This window comes from Podarcis bocagei (assembly GCF_964188305.1).
Source record: "Podarcis bocagei genome assembly, chromosome: 17".
NCBI lineage: Eukaryota > Metazoa > Chordata > Lepidosauria > Squamata > Lacertidae > Podarcis > Podarcis bocagei.
In genome coordinates, this window is record NC_138143.1 from 14013237 (window position 1) to 14027336 (window position 14100).

Consider the following 14100-nt stretch of genomic DNA (forward strand, 5'->3'; position numbering starts at 1 on the left):
CTCGGTTTTCGAACAGCTTAGTTCACGAACAACTTGGAACCCGAACGCTGCAAAACTGAAAGTAGGTGTTCTGGTTTTCCAACTTTTTTCAGAAGCTGAACATGCTCTGTTTTGAGTCCCCCTGTGTTTCCTGTTGCACTGCTAATTTATGTTCCCCCCCCCCATTGTAATTCAAGCCTTCCGTTTCCGATTGCAGTTAGAACACTGCAAAGGGGATATGTGGAGCTTATATTTGGTGCTTTTGTTTTTGCTATTTATTCTGCGTTTTTTTTGTTTTGAGGCTTTTTCAGTTAATTTGTTTTTGTGACTGTGTGGATCCCAGTTCAGCTATTGATTGATTGATTGTGTGACTGCGGAAATGGATAAAAGCCCCCCATCCAAACAATGACTGTCATCAGTGCAGGTAAGAAAAATTTTTAATTTTCATTTTTATCATCTACAATACTGTTTTATTTTATGGTATAGTATATTGATTATTGCTTTCATTTTATGGATCAATGGTCTCGTTAGATAGTAAAATTCATGTAAAATTGCTGCTTTAGGGGTGGTTTTTTAAAGTCTGGAACGGATTACAGTGGTACCTCGGGTTACAGACGCTTCAGGTTATAGACTCTGCTGACCCCGAAATAGTACCTCAGGTTAAGAACTTTGCTTCAGGATGAGAACAGAAATCTCGCGGCGGCGGCAGGAGGCCCCATTAGCTAAAGTGGTACCTCAGCTTAAGAACAGTTTCAGGTTAAGAACAGACCTCTGGAACGAATTAAGTTCTTAACCCGAGGTACCACTGTAATCCGTTTTGCATGACTTTCTATTGGAAAGCGCACCTTGGTTTTGGAACGCTTTGGTTTTGGAACATGCGGGACGGATTAAGTTTGAGAACCAAGGTACCACTGTATCCTCCAGTCCTGATTCATCCCACCTGCAAGGACAATTTAGTTGCTAATGGGGCAGAGTCCCAGATAGATTAATTAGGGTGAAATTTGGGTTTGTGGATGTGCGCCGAGACACACGCCATCTCCGGACTCCGATATTTCCCTCCCCCCCAAAAAAAAACTGCCCTGTACCCTGTGGGAGGGAAAAGATAACCGTATCCCTCCATGGGCATCAGGTCCAGAGCTGGAAAAGCAAGACGACGCTCTCCCAGCCTCAGCAACCACGGTTCTGCAGTTCATACACTGGGACAGTTCACAGTTGTTCCTTCACAGCCTGCTCCCCGCCATGCGTGGTTCCATTTTGCTGCCCAAATCGCTCTAACTCACCATCAATAGACAAAGAAATCTCATCAAGGAAGGAAGAGATGGTACATACCCTCAGCCACTGTTTCTCCGTCAGAGCATCGCTGTAGTCCACATCCCTGCGCTGGCGGGACCCCCTCCCAAATATCTTCTCCTCCTCCTCTTCACAGGTGAGCCTTTCCACTTCGGCGTCGTCCTTGATTATCCAAGACGGAAGGTCGTCTTCCTCCATCAAGCGCGGCTTCCGCTTCGGGTTCCGAGCATCCTCTCTGCGCCGGTCCAGGTCCATTCGCTGCGGGAACAACACAGGCCGCCCTTGAGACATTTCTAGCAAGCTGGAAGCTTGGAACTAGCTGGAGGTTTGCAGAATTTTCGGCCATTTCTTTTCTCTCAACAAAGTTCCCTTCAATTTATTTTTTATCAAATGACTTAACATTTATTCAAACAAATCTCAACAAAATGCAAATTACCGTGACAGGCAATTTCTGAAAATTGGGTGGGTTATTTTTTTTAAATTACCAAGAGATGCTCAATCGAAGAAAAAGAAAAAAGGAGGAAGGGGCACTTTCAAGGGTTCCGCAAACTAGAACATATTTTGTTGGGGCTGTTTTGCCTGTGCTTTAATGCTTACCAAATGCCAACATTTTCAGCACCTGTAATGGAGAATGAATTTGACATGCCCTAATGGTCACTAAAGAGACTTACACTCCAGTCCTAGAAGGATAAATATCAGCCATCTATTACACAGCGGTACGAAGACCTTAAAGTCCTTACTACATTTGAATAAACTTTCTGTAAGCATCACTTGGATACATATTCAGACATCTGGATGGCTTTTCCAACAAGTAAATAAATTCCAGAGGTGATGATAAACGGTACTTAAAATAGATAAATAAACCAGCAAGCACTTCCAACTTACAGAACCTCAGAAGTCCGTTCTGTTTCAGAGGGGTAGCTATTTAATCTTTTGCAGCAGAAACAAAGACTAACGAATTTTATTCCGGTGGAGAAGAATTCACTTCACCGGATGCGTGCTATCCTTGCTTTCCTGCCAACGGTCCCCACGCAACAGGAACGTAAGAAAAGTACAGGAATATCTGCAAACAGCACCTCTTAAATTTACGACACTGGTAGCTGGTATGCGTGTCAACTCAGATAGTGAGCACGAACAGAGACATAGCCCAAACAAGAGGGTGTTATCTGCATGCTTGTGGGGAACCTTGAGACTTGCAAAAGTACAAAAAACATTTAACAATTCTGAGAAGCCACAGATAATAGAGGGAAAATCAGAAAAGAACAACTTGATCATGGCTGCTGAGGGAAGAATGGGATGCCCTCCTTGGAAGAAACGGCTGGCTTGAACTCTGAATAGGACATTTCCTTTGAGGAGACAGCATACAATGAAATTTTTGTGCAGGCAAAGAAGTATTTTTAAACACCCCTTTCCCCAAACTAATGTGATGGCAGGAGACAAAAATACTTCTAATGTGATTTGCCCAAGGCATTGGGAAAGGTCAGCTCCAAATATATGAGCAGGCAAAAAAAAAAAAATTCCAAGGACAAACATGGTTGACACCAGGGTCTAAGAATAAGAAATGTTTCCTCCTATATACTAATAGTGAATTTATTCTCTGTGTGCGGATCCTTAGGTAGCCAAAACAGAACAATCTACCTACAAAAAGCAGGTGGCAACAGGTTTGGAGGAACCTCAAGCTGCGTCAGACTACAAAAAAATAGAAAAATTAAGGGGAAAACACTTGGGAAGGGGGCAGAAAGAGCCCAGTGAGGATTAAGAGGGTTCCAGAGGCATGGACTGCTGGCTGAGGAAAACCAGAAGGAATTGCAGAGGAGGAATGAAACGGAGGCTCTTGGAAAAGGCTCTTGGAGAGTCAACAACCTGACAAGAAAGACCCCACACTGCAAAAAATACGGAAGGTTGGATAAGGTTTCTACCTCCATAGAAAACAGCGGAACTGTGACTGTGTGCAAGAAATGCCAAGGTGTGAATCTACTTTTCAAGCTCAAGAGACAAACTTAGATTGTGGATGTGTTTTCCAACGGATTATTCCAGTTTAATAAGCCAACCACTTCCATACCAAGATGAATGAAGCTTGAGAAGGGATCCTCATTTATCAGGCAGCTTTGGAAAAAAAACATCCTGAGCTCTTGTATGTCTATAGGACTGGACATGACATAGAGTCTTGACACTATCTAGCCTTGCAGCTTTGAAATAATTATGGCCTTGCCCACCGGAGAAAGGCCGACACAGAGCCCAAGCCATTTTGCAATGCACACCACTGATAATGGCTGTGCTGTAAGATGAATAATGCGCAGAATATTCTTCTTCCAGAGGAGGCATAATTCATTTGCAAGGTGTGAGTTGAAGATGCAGTTTGAAATATTTTTAATTATGTGCATTCCTGAAGAGGCATTTGAGGGCAAGGCAGTCACCAAACTCCCACAAATTGATCAACAAGAGCCTGGAAGTTTTCATTAACTTATCAAAATGAAGAAGGGAAAGCATCCTGGTCAGCGTAAAAATTATTTATGCAAGGTGCTCCTGGCTCATGTTCTCTGCTATGGTAATATAAGTTTAGCCCATGAGAAAGGTGAGGCATGCAAAATATCTCTGGGTGCTGGGTATCTCTATGATTTTAAACATGGGTACTTCTAATTACCTATGTTTTTATGTCAGTGGGTCTGTATTACTGTCCTGTAACTCTGCTTACAGCATCTTAAAAAGCAGAGACATCGCCTTGCCAACAAAGGTTCATCTAGTTCAAGCTATGGTTTTCCCAGTAGTGATGTATGGAAGTGAGAGCTGGACCATAAAGAAGGCTGATCGCCAAAGAATTGATGCTTTTGAATTGTGGTGCTGGAGGAGACTCTTGAGAGTCCCATGGACTGCAAGAAGATCAAACCTATCCATTCTGAAGGAAATCAGCCCTGAGTGTTCACTGGAAGGACAGGTCCTGAAGCTGAGGCTCCAAGACTTTGGCCACCTCATGAGAAGAGAAGACTCCCTGGAAAAGACCCGTACGTTGGGAAAGATGAAGGGCACAAGGAGAAGGGGACGGCAGAGGACGAGATGGTTGGACAGTGTTCTCGAAGCTACCAGCATGAGTTGGGAGGCAGTGGAAAACAGGAGGGCCTGGCGTGCTCTGGTTCATGGGGCCACGAAGAGTCGGACACGACTAAATGACAACGACAACTCTGCTTGATGTCACCATAATGTTGGCCCTTCAAAAGGAAGCCAGAGGGACCTAGCTTTGTTTTGTTTTAAAAGGAGCTTGCAGGCTCATTTCACGGAAGGGAGGCAGGAAAGAAGTGGTACCTGCAACGGTTTTTGGGGAGAAAGACAATTTTATTTGCCTCAGCCCCAAAAGGGTAGTGATGCCCCTACAGAGGTTAGGCAATTTGAGATGCTACACTCAAGGGTACAGGGAGCTTGCAGGTACCCAAAGTGCCAAATATAGCTTTCAAGATGCCCATGCTGTGATACAGTGGTACCTCAGGTTACATACGCTTCAGGTTACAGACTCCGCTAACCCAGAAATAGTGCTTCAGGTTAAGAACTTTGCTTCAGGATGAGAACAGAAATCGTGCTCCGGTGGCGCGGCGGCAGCAGTGGGAGGCCCCATTAGCTAAAGTGGTGCTTCAGGTTAAGAACAGTTTCAGGTTAAGAACGGACCTCTGGAATGAATTAAGTACTTAACCTGAGGTACCACTGTAATCATTTGCGCTCCTGCTTTTTGACTGGCCTCCCAGCCCCTTCCCTTCCTTGGTTCGTGAATATGGCCAATTCCCCGTTTCTTATCCATTGTCATAAATCCACCGCTCTTAGCCCCTCCTAGCGTTCTGCACAATGATACAACCCAAAAGCGTTCCTTCATTTTTGCTGTCTGAAAAAGGTGGCTTTAAAAAATGTGCTGTGTCCCTTGTTCTGATTTAGTGATTTTTGTTGTGTAGCTTAATTTGTACGCTGCCTTGACTGCTGCCAGATAAGGGCAGCAAACAAACAGCCACCGATAGCTATTCTTGGAGCGAAACACTCTTTCTGGACGCAGCAGCAGCTGCTTGCTTTCATTTCCCCAGATCCGTGGCGGAGAAGCAACGGAAAGGGGCAGGGGGCAGGAAAGGCGGAGAGGAGCGACCAGTTGGATTATCAGCCGAGCAGGCACAACAGCAGCCTCTTGTGGCACATCGGGAAAAAGGCAGCCCCTCCAAGACTTTCCGTCAGTCCACTGAGCATGTTTCATACTGGTTTTGTAGGAAGGAACAAAGAACAACTCATCTGGTTCATCAGCAAAAAATTTGGAGATCGCGGTAGATTCAGATCCATTCATTTCCCTCCATACTGGGCAACACAGGGGCTGAATTCTCAGAACAGGAACACAACTTTACTAAAAAAAAAATGTCCAGTAGCACCTTAGAGACCAACTAAGTTTGTTCTTCGTATAAGCTTTCGCGTGCATGCACACTTCTTCAGATGCACATGAAAGCTTATACCAAGAACAAACTTAGTTGGTCTCTAAGGTGCTACTGGACTATCTATCTATCTATCTATCTATCTATCTATCTATCTATCTATCTACTGAGTTAGACCAACACGGCTACCTACCAGAATCTACAACTTTACTAGTTTATGTGATGTATTTTCAACCATGGCTGCACCATGATCTCCCACTTGGACTATTGCCATGCGCTCTACGTGGAGCTACCTTTGAAGGTGACCCGGAAACTGCAACTAATCCAGAATGCGGAAGCTAGACTGGGGACTGGGAGCGGCCGCCAAGACCATATAACACCGGTCTTGAAAGACCTACATTGGCTCCCAGTACGTTTCCAAGCACAATTCAAAGTGTTGGTGCTGATCTTGAAAGCCCTAAACGGCCTCGGTCCTGTATACCTGAAGGAGCGTCTCCACCCCCATTGTTCTGCCCGGACACTGAGGTCCAGCTCCAAGGGCCTTCTGGCGGTTCCCTCATTGCGAGAAGTGAGGTTACAGGGAACCTGGCAGAGGGCCTTCTTGGTGGTGGCGCCCACCGTGGAACGCCCTCCCATCAGATGTCAAGGAAATAAACAAGTATCTGACTTTTAGAAGACATCTGAGGGCAGCCCTGTTTAGAGACGTTTTTAATATTTGATGAATTATTGTTTCTTAATATTTTGCTGGAAGCTGCCCAAAGTGGCTGGGGAAACCCAGCCAGATGTGCAGGGTATAGATAATAAATTATTATTATATTATTATGATTTCAAGGGAACCAAGGGGGACTGTGCAAATCTTCACTGGCCCCTGAAAAGGCCATTATCGAGGAGGGTGCATTTATGGAAGAGGATGCCCCAGAAAGGACAAAAGGTCTTTGGCTCGGACAGTGCCAGCATTCCCCATCTTCAGAATTTCAAAAAGTCCTGAAACAGAACTCCACCACTAGGCTAGGAAGTGAGCTGCAAAGGGAATCAAAGGAAGGAAGATTTAAAGTAGGATTGTATGGTATCATTACCATGAAAAGATCAAATTCCTCTTCGCGCCGCGCAATCATCTGATTCAGAGTCTCATCATCGGGAACTTCATCCTCTTCCTGCAGGCGAGGAGACAAAAACCACAGAATTTACAGGCATGCACCCACATCAAGATGCACAGACATTAATGAGACATGTGTAAAAAACATCTGTCGATTTGCCCAGTCTGAACAACTGCAAACCATATGCAAGAAATAATGGAAGTCTGTAGAAAGAAAATTGTTCTGAATTTTATAATGATTTATTTATTTATTTATTTATGGGTGGTAATTTAATACAATTTCTGGTCTTCCTTCGTAGGAAGTATATTGAAAACCTGCATGTTTGTTCAGAAGGAAGTTCAAGTTCAACTGGATTTATTCCCAAGCAGCAGTGGCATGTGTTGGGGGGCAAAGATGCCCTCCCTTCACTGCTGCTTACCTGGGTGGGAAGGGGGGGGGAACGAGGCGGCAGCCATTCAGGTGAGCTAGTGGCCTTCCTGCAGGTGCACCTGCCTGCCTTCAATTGCGCACCCACCCTGCCCCAGCCCAGCTGGGCAGCTGCTATGCCCTGGCCAGGAGGTCATCGCCACAGCTCTACTCCGACACGCACAACGCCATTGCTCCCGAGCAAGTGCACAGACTTCTGTATAGACAGCAGGAAGACTGCACTGTCGCTCACGGAATGGCTATCTGGCAAAATACGGCAGGGACAGGAGAGGGCTTGGGGAAGGGGCAAAGCCACGCAAAAAAATGTGGCAGATTAGTCTTCATTGCAGCCCCTTTGGCTTGGACCCAAAGAACCGCAGAACCAGGCAGGCTAAGGGAAGGGAATTCTTTCTGGCTCCATTAGCCAGGTGCTTATTAGTAAAAAGAAAAAAAGTGGGGGAGGAAAAGGACCCCTGGACGGTTAAGTCCAGTTAAAGGTGACTATGGGGTTACAGCGCTCATCTTGCTTTCAGGTCAAGGGACTGGCGTTTGACCGCAGAAAGCTTTCCGGGTCATGTGGCCAGCAGGACTAAACCGCAATAAAGCGGTACCTATTTATCTACTTGCACTTAGGGGTGCTTTTGAACTGCTAGGTGGGCAGGAGCTGGGACCGAACGACGGGAGCTCACCCCGCCACGGGGATTCGAACCGCCGACCTTACGATCAGTAGGTCCTAGGCACTGAGGTTTTACCCACAGCGCCACCCGCGTCCCCTGAGGTACCTTACTGAAAGGGAAAAAATGTATTTTGCCTCTAGAATTAATTTGTCCGTCTTATCCATATACGAATGCATATTCAGTGCAGAATTCAGCTTCCATGCAAGGAATCTTTGCTAGCATCACCTCCCTTCTCCCAAAACGACATCTTCATCAAGTTAGTAGTAATTATAGCTGCAAACGTAGCCACAAAAGCACATGGTCAATGCCTGCTGCTGCTATTTCAGAAGCCAGAAGGATGGCTGTCATTTCCAACGCGTATCTCTTTTTCCTCCCTATGACCAGCATCAATTATGCAAAAGAGCAAACATGCCCAAATATACAAAGTAGGACAAACTATGCAATTTTGCTTGGCTTGGGTAATTAATGCTGGCCACAGAGTTCAGACTGCCTGGGCACATGGTTTTAGAGTAAGGTAAAGGTAAAGGGACCCCTGACCATTAGGTCCAGTCGTGGCCGACTCTGGGGTTGCGGCACTCATCTCGCTTTATTGGCCGAGGGAGCCAGCGTACAGCTTCCAGGTCATGTGGCCAGCATGACTAAGCCGCTTCTGGCGAACCAGAGCAGTGCACAGAAACGCCGTTTACCTTCCCGCTGCAGCGGTACTTATTTATCTACTTGCACTTTGTTGTGCTTTCAAACTGCTAGGTTGGCAGGAGCAGGGACTGAGCAAGGGGAGCTCACCCCGTCGCGGGGATTCGAATCGCCGACCTTCTGATCAGCAAGTCCTAGGCTCTGTGGTTTAACCCACAGCGCCACCCGCGTCCTGGTTTTAGAGTAGACATAGCCAATAACACCATGAGCATTCGATCCTGGAAGTGGGGGAGAGGGGAATGCAATCTTAAATTTTCAAGGCTTAAAACAAGCTTGCAGACTACCTCGTTTTCTTCTTCGTGCTCCAATATGGCCTGGAGAAAAGCCCTCCGTTCGTGGCTGGAGGACTTCTGGTCAAACATGCCGGCTTGAATAACCTTCTGATCCACGTTCAACTTGTACTTGGCGGCGGCAAGGATCTTCTCTTCCACGCTGTTGACGGTGCAGAGTCGCAGGACGCGGACTTCGTTCTGCTGCCCGATGCGGTGGGCTCTGTCTTGTGCCTGCAAGTCCTGCGAAAAACACATTGCGTGGAACAGATTAGTCCCGGGAGAGGGGGCTGGCTGAAGCAAAACGAAGCCACAGTTTTACATATATATAAACTTATAAAGATCAAAGGCTAAATATGACAAGCCACAGTGCCAAATTGAGAAACTGCTTAAACTTTAAGCTTTCGGTGCACAGGATTATATGAGAGAAGCATGGCTTATTTAACGAAATAAATACAACAATAATTTATTATTGATACCCCGCCCATCTGGCTGGGTTTCCTCAGCCACTCTGGGCAGCTCCCAAATAAAATATATTTCATGAAATTCATGAGTTTGGGCATTTACTGTATTTTTCGCTCTATAAGACACACCAGACCACAAGACGCACCTAGTTTTTGGAGGAGGAAAACAAGGAAAAAAATATTCTGAATCTCAGAAGCCAGAACAGCAAGAGGGATCGCTGCGCAGCCTGCATTCGCTCCATAAGACGCACACACATTTCCCCTTACTTTTTAGGAGGGAAAAAGTGAGTCTTATAGAGCAAAAAATACGGTAAGTGAAATGTGCATTTGGGATAGAGTTCATTTCACTGGCTGTGTGGTGCCAGCACCTGCCCTCTCCTAAGATGGGTGAACAAACAATCCAATTCTGGTTCCCTAATCATTTGAGCTCCCGCTCTTGTAAGAAATATCCAGTTTGCCCTTTGATTCTGACTTACTTCGAGACCAGGGGTTGTATCCACAGAAATCGACCTGGCAGTGCGCAGTGGGGCTTCTTCTCTTCTCCCTGTCCCCCCCCCCCATCTGCTCTGGGGGTTTTTTGACATCCCAATAGGGCAACACTCCCGGGGGCATTTGCGCCCCACCGACGTCCCCATTGCCCAGCCCTTCCTGCTCCCAGGAAGCAACAGCGACCTGCTTGTCTCATCTGCCAATCCGTTTCTGCACTGTACTTTGGGCAATTGTCAGCGCTAATACCAAACCCTCCTTATCTAGAGGTTGGCAGCGACATTTTCAAAGGGGAGCCAAAAAATCTTCCTCTGGCAGAAGAGATTTATTATTATTATTATTATTATTATTATTATTATTATTATTATTATTATTATTTACCCTGCCCATCAGGGACCTAATGGTCAGGGGTCCCTTTACCTTTACCTTTACATTCCCCAGCCACTCTGGGTGGCTTCCAAGAAAAGATTAAAAATGCATTAAAACAACTGTCATTAAAAACTTCTCTAAACAGTTCAGAGATGAGAGGCAGCCCTCCACTAACAGATGCAATTGGCAAAGGGAATGGTTTCTTTTTCTTTAGCTTTTAAGTTACTTTATTGAACTTTAAAAATAATAACACAAATTCAGAATTATCCATAACAGATGAAGATCAAAGAATTGTCAATATCTATTACACTTTATCACAGTCTTCTTCTAGTTCCATTGACTCCCCGCCAGCTCCATCTAGCTTTAAATGTGTATTTATCTAGTGCACTGTTTGTGTCTCTTTAAAACTATGCTGAGATGGCGAAACTAATAGGGAAAATTCAGAACCAGCAGGACTAGACTTTCCTAAAGGAATTTAAGAAGTTTTCGATATATATGGAAAGCAATTGTAACCAATTGACATCGCTTGTAGGGTTACAAGAAGTTTTGTAAGGAGTAATTTATAAATTATTGTGAAAAGAATTATTGGAAATTTGAGTTTATAGCAATAATTATAGAAACAAAATGCATAATTAAAAAGACTTTAGAAACCATCAGTCGAGGTTGAAGGAAGTCTTAGGCCATGGGTAGGCAAACTAAGGCCCGGGGGCCAGATCCAGCCCCATCGCCTTCTAAATCTAGCCAATAGACGGTACGGGAATCAGTGTGTTTTTACATGAGTAGAATGTGTGCTTTTATTTAAAATGCACCTCTGGGTTATTTGTGGGGCATAGGAATTCATACATTTTTTATTTTTGTTTCAAAATATAGTCTGGCCCCCCACATGGTCTGAGGGACAGTGGACCGGGCCCCTGCTGAAAAAGTTTGCTGACCCCTGTCTTAGGCTGTGATAGCCCAACATTTTAAAATTATGTTTAAAAGGATGTTATGCTGGAAAATATGTGTAAAGGTAAAGAGACCCCTGACCATTAGGTCCCTTAGTGGCCGACTCTGGGGTTGCAGCGCTCATCTTGCTTTACTGGCCAAGGGAGCCAACGTTTGTCCACAGTTTTTCTTGGTCATGTGGCTAGCAGGACTAAGCCGCTTCTGGTGAACCAGAGCAGCGCATGGAAATGCCGTTTACCTTCCCGCCAGAGCGGTACCTATTTATCTACTTGCACTTTGACATGCTTTCGAACTGCTAGGTTGGCAGGAGCAGGGACCGAGCAATGGGAGCTCACCCCGTTGCAGGGATTCGAACCTCCACCCTTCTGGTCGACAAGTCCTAGGCTCTGTGGTTTAACCCACAGCGTCACCAGTGTCCCTTATATGTGTAAGAACTAATAAAAAATTATTTGAAGAAGAAGAAGAAATTGTGGTCTGTAAATAACCTGGTGGGGATTCCAGTCGCTGTCAAAAATAATGACGGTATCCGCTGCCTGGAGGTTCAAGCCCAGGCCTCCAGCCCTCGTGCTCAACAGAAAGATGAAATACTGGGAATTGGGCTCATTGAACTTCTTCAGCAGGGCTGCCCGGTCCTCCGATTTCGTCGTCCCTGAAAAGAGGAGCAGGCAAAAAAGCACGTGTCATTGCAAAGCATCTCTAGGCGATGATGCCCTCTAATTCTCCTTTCTCTTGCCAGGGTCCTTCTATAGGGTTCAAAATCAGCACAAGCCACTGTGGTTCCAGCTGTCTGTATGAATGGCTATAATAAACACCACCAGCATTGGCACAAACATTGTTATTTGCAGCATTTACAGGGTGCTGATTCCAGGGGAACCGGAAGGAGCAAAGACACTGACTTCTATAAGGCTCTGAGAAAAGGAGGAGGAGGAGCGTTTAATGATGTGTATGTTGTATGAGATCTTATCTGCTGTGGGTCTTTCAATTCATAAAGCCAAATGGTGGGATAGGAAAAAATAATGTATAAACGCTTATGTAATTATTTACTTTGTTGTAGTTGCAGAATTTGTGCTTTTGCAGAATTCTGCATTTTGTCAATGCAGAGTACTGATGAACTATCATCTGCTATTCTAATTTTTTTATTAAAGAAAACCACCCAGCTTTGACTGTGATCCTGAGCCTTTTACTTTGAAGCGATGTTACTGAAAAAATGAGGTTGACTGCTAAGCAAAAACATTGGGGATCAAAGCATTTAATATTACTGAAGCCTTGGAATACCTTTTAATTAGAAGGCTCAAACTGCTGCTTATCTAGAAATATTTTGTTTTGCTAAGTATGTTCTTCTAATAGATAAAGACTGAACATTTGAATTTCAGTCACAGACAGGGGTGATTGCTGCTAAAGGGAGAATGCTCTGAAATTCACTGATATATATTTATATATCTACATACTTAGGGGGTAAAAAAAAGTTTCTTTAGTGAAGTAACTCATCCCAAGAGAAAAACAAGCATGCATGAGATTTATAGTGTGATTAATTTTTAAAATCACATTAACGTATCACATTTCTGCAGAAGAATTCATTTACGAGCTCTACTTCTCCCATTATTTTAGGTAAAAATAATGCTAAAATAGAGAGATTTTGGAAGCAAATTACTTTAACTTCCGAGTTAACTTCAACTTTTTTTAAAAAAAAAATCTCATGGGAAATTAGTGTTAAGAACTATGGCTTCTTAAACATCGATGGGATAGCTCAGCTGGTATAGCGTGAGACTCTGGATCTCTGGGTTGTGGGTTCGAAACCCATGTTAGGCAGAAGATTCCTGCATTGCTGGGGGGTGGGCTAGATGTCCCTTGAGGGTCCCTTCTATGATCTGAATTCGACCAGATGAGAGGAATACCCAGATAAACTGATTTCCATCAATGGACTAGAGTGTTTCTCCAGCGAACTGAGTGCACACTTTCAACTTGGTCCCATAACATAATCTGGAGATCGTGCAGGAAACGAACCCGCTGGGACTCACCTGAAAGGTGGATTCAGTGGGCGCCCATCCATCAGGCGGCATCTCGCGCAACCTGATGTTCTTAGCCCAGAAATGCAACTTCTAGTCAAGGCATCCCTGAGCCCTCCCAGCCCTGACGCCAGCCCATGTCAGGATGAGACCAACCCAGGATACAGGGCAAGCCAGAGACAACCCAAAAGAGAAGGAAGGAAAATGCACAGAACAATCCCAAAGGAAAAGAAGAGAATAACCTCAACTCTAACAAACACGCATCCATAGAAGAAAAAAGCTAAGTGCACCAAAAACATGGTCTGAGCATTAATGAATGTGAAAAATACGGAACTAGCATTAAGAGGTAGACCTTGGACAAAGACTGCAAAGGACTGGGAGTCAGTACTGGAAGGGCTTGAAAATGCCTTGACTCACGAGTTGCATTTCCAGTAAGTCAGGGAATTACTCCTACAGGCAGGGGAGTTGCAAGAGCGGCTTGTCTTAACTGCACTGTGGCTGAGGTGAGATATAAACAAGGAACTTTCTGGCCGGCAGCTGGCACTTCTACGGATGTGAAGGAAGGGAACACCTTCTCAGTGCCTTGGAGGTGGGGGAGAAACAGGGGTTTGAGAGCAGGAGCCCCTGGCTCCAAGATCACAAGACACCCCTCATTTATATCCCGAGCTCCTTTCCCTTTGGAACATTACCGTCAAGTCGCAGGTAAGCAAAATTCCGAAAAGCAAAATAGTCTTCCATGATGGTCATGAGGGACGTCATTTGACAGAAGAGGAGGACGCGGTGGTTGGTGGCTCGCAGCTTTGGCAGAATTCGATCGAGCAGCTCAAACTTCCCCGAAGCCCGATAAAGCTCAGCTCTGTGAAGAGAAAAGGCTGGATAATAAATATTAACAAGGCGACATTTGCACATGCAATTAGCACATCCTACTTCTCTCCTATAGGCTGTTAAGCAGAATGTTTGGTATGGACTGCAGAAAACAAACCATATGTGGTTTCTTCTGAGATATTAGGGTGCGCAGGGATTACT

The 14100-nt window shown here is 45.0% G+C and overlaps 1 protein-coding gene and 1 long non-coding RNA gene across 7 annotated transcripts in view; one reads left to right on the forward strand and one right to left on the reverse strand.

The window, feature by feature from the left end:
* The window catches only part of LOC308577018, a 219816-nt gene extending 211287 nt beyond the window's left edge, over positions 1–8529 (forward strand). The window contains exon 4 of the long non-coding RNA XR_014003339.1: positions 8363–8529. This is a non-coding gene — a long non-coding RNA (uncharacterized lncRNA). The remainder of the gene's footprint in view (positions 1–8362) is intronic.
* Positions 1–14100, reverse strand: part of SMARCA2 (SWI/SNF related BAF chromatin remodeling complex subunit ATPase 2) — a 124357-nt gene that overhangs the window by 34188 nt on the left and 76069 nt on the right. For all 6 annotated transcript variants that reach the window (XM_081176073.1, XM_081176074.1, XM_081176075.1 and 3 more), the window contains 5 exons: positions 13764–13930; positions 11554–11717; positions 8820–9047; positions 6740–6817; positions 1309–1527 (listed from right to left, as the gene is read on the reverse strand). In XM_081176073.1, the coding sequence (XP_081032199.1) occupies positions 1309–1527; positions 6740–6817; positions 8820–9047; positions 11554–11717; positions 13764–13930 (856 nt within the window). The remainder of the gene's footprint in view (positions 1–1308; positions 1528–6739; positions 6818–8819; positions 9048–11553; positions 11718–13763; positions 13931–14100) is intronic.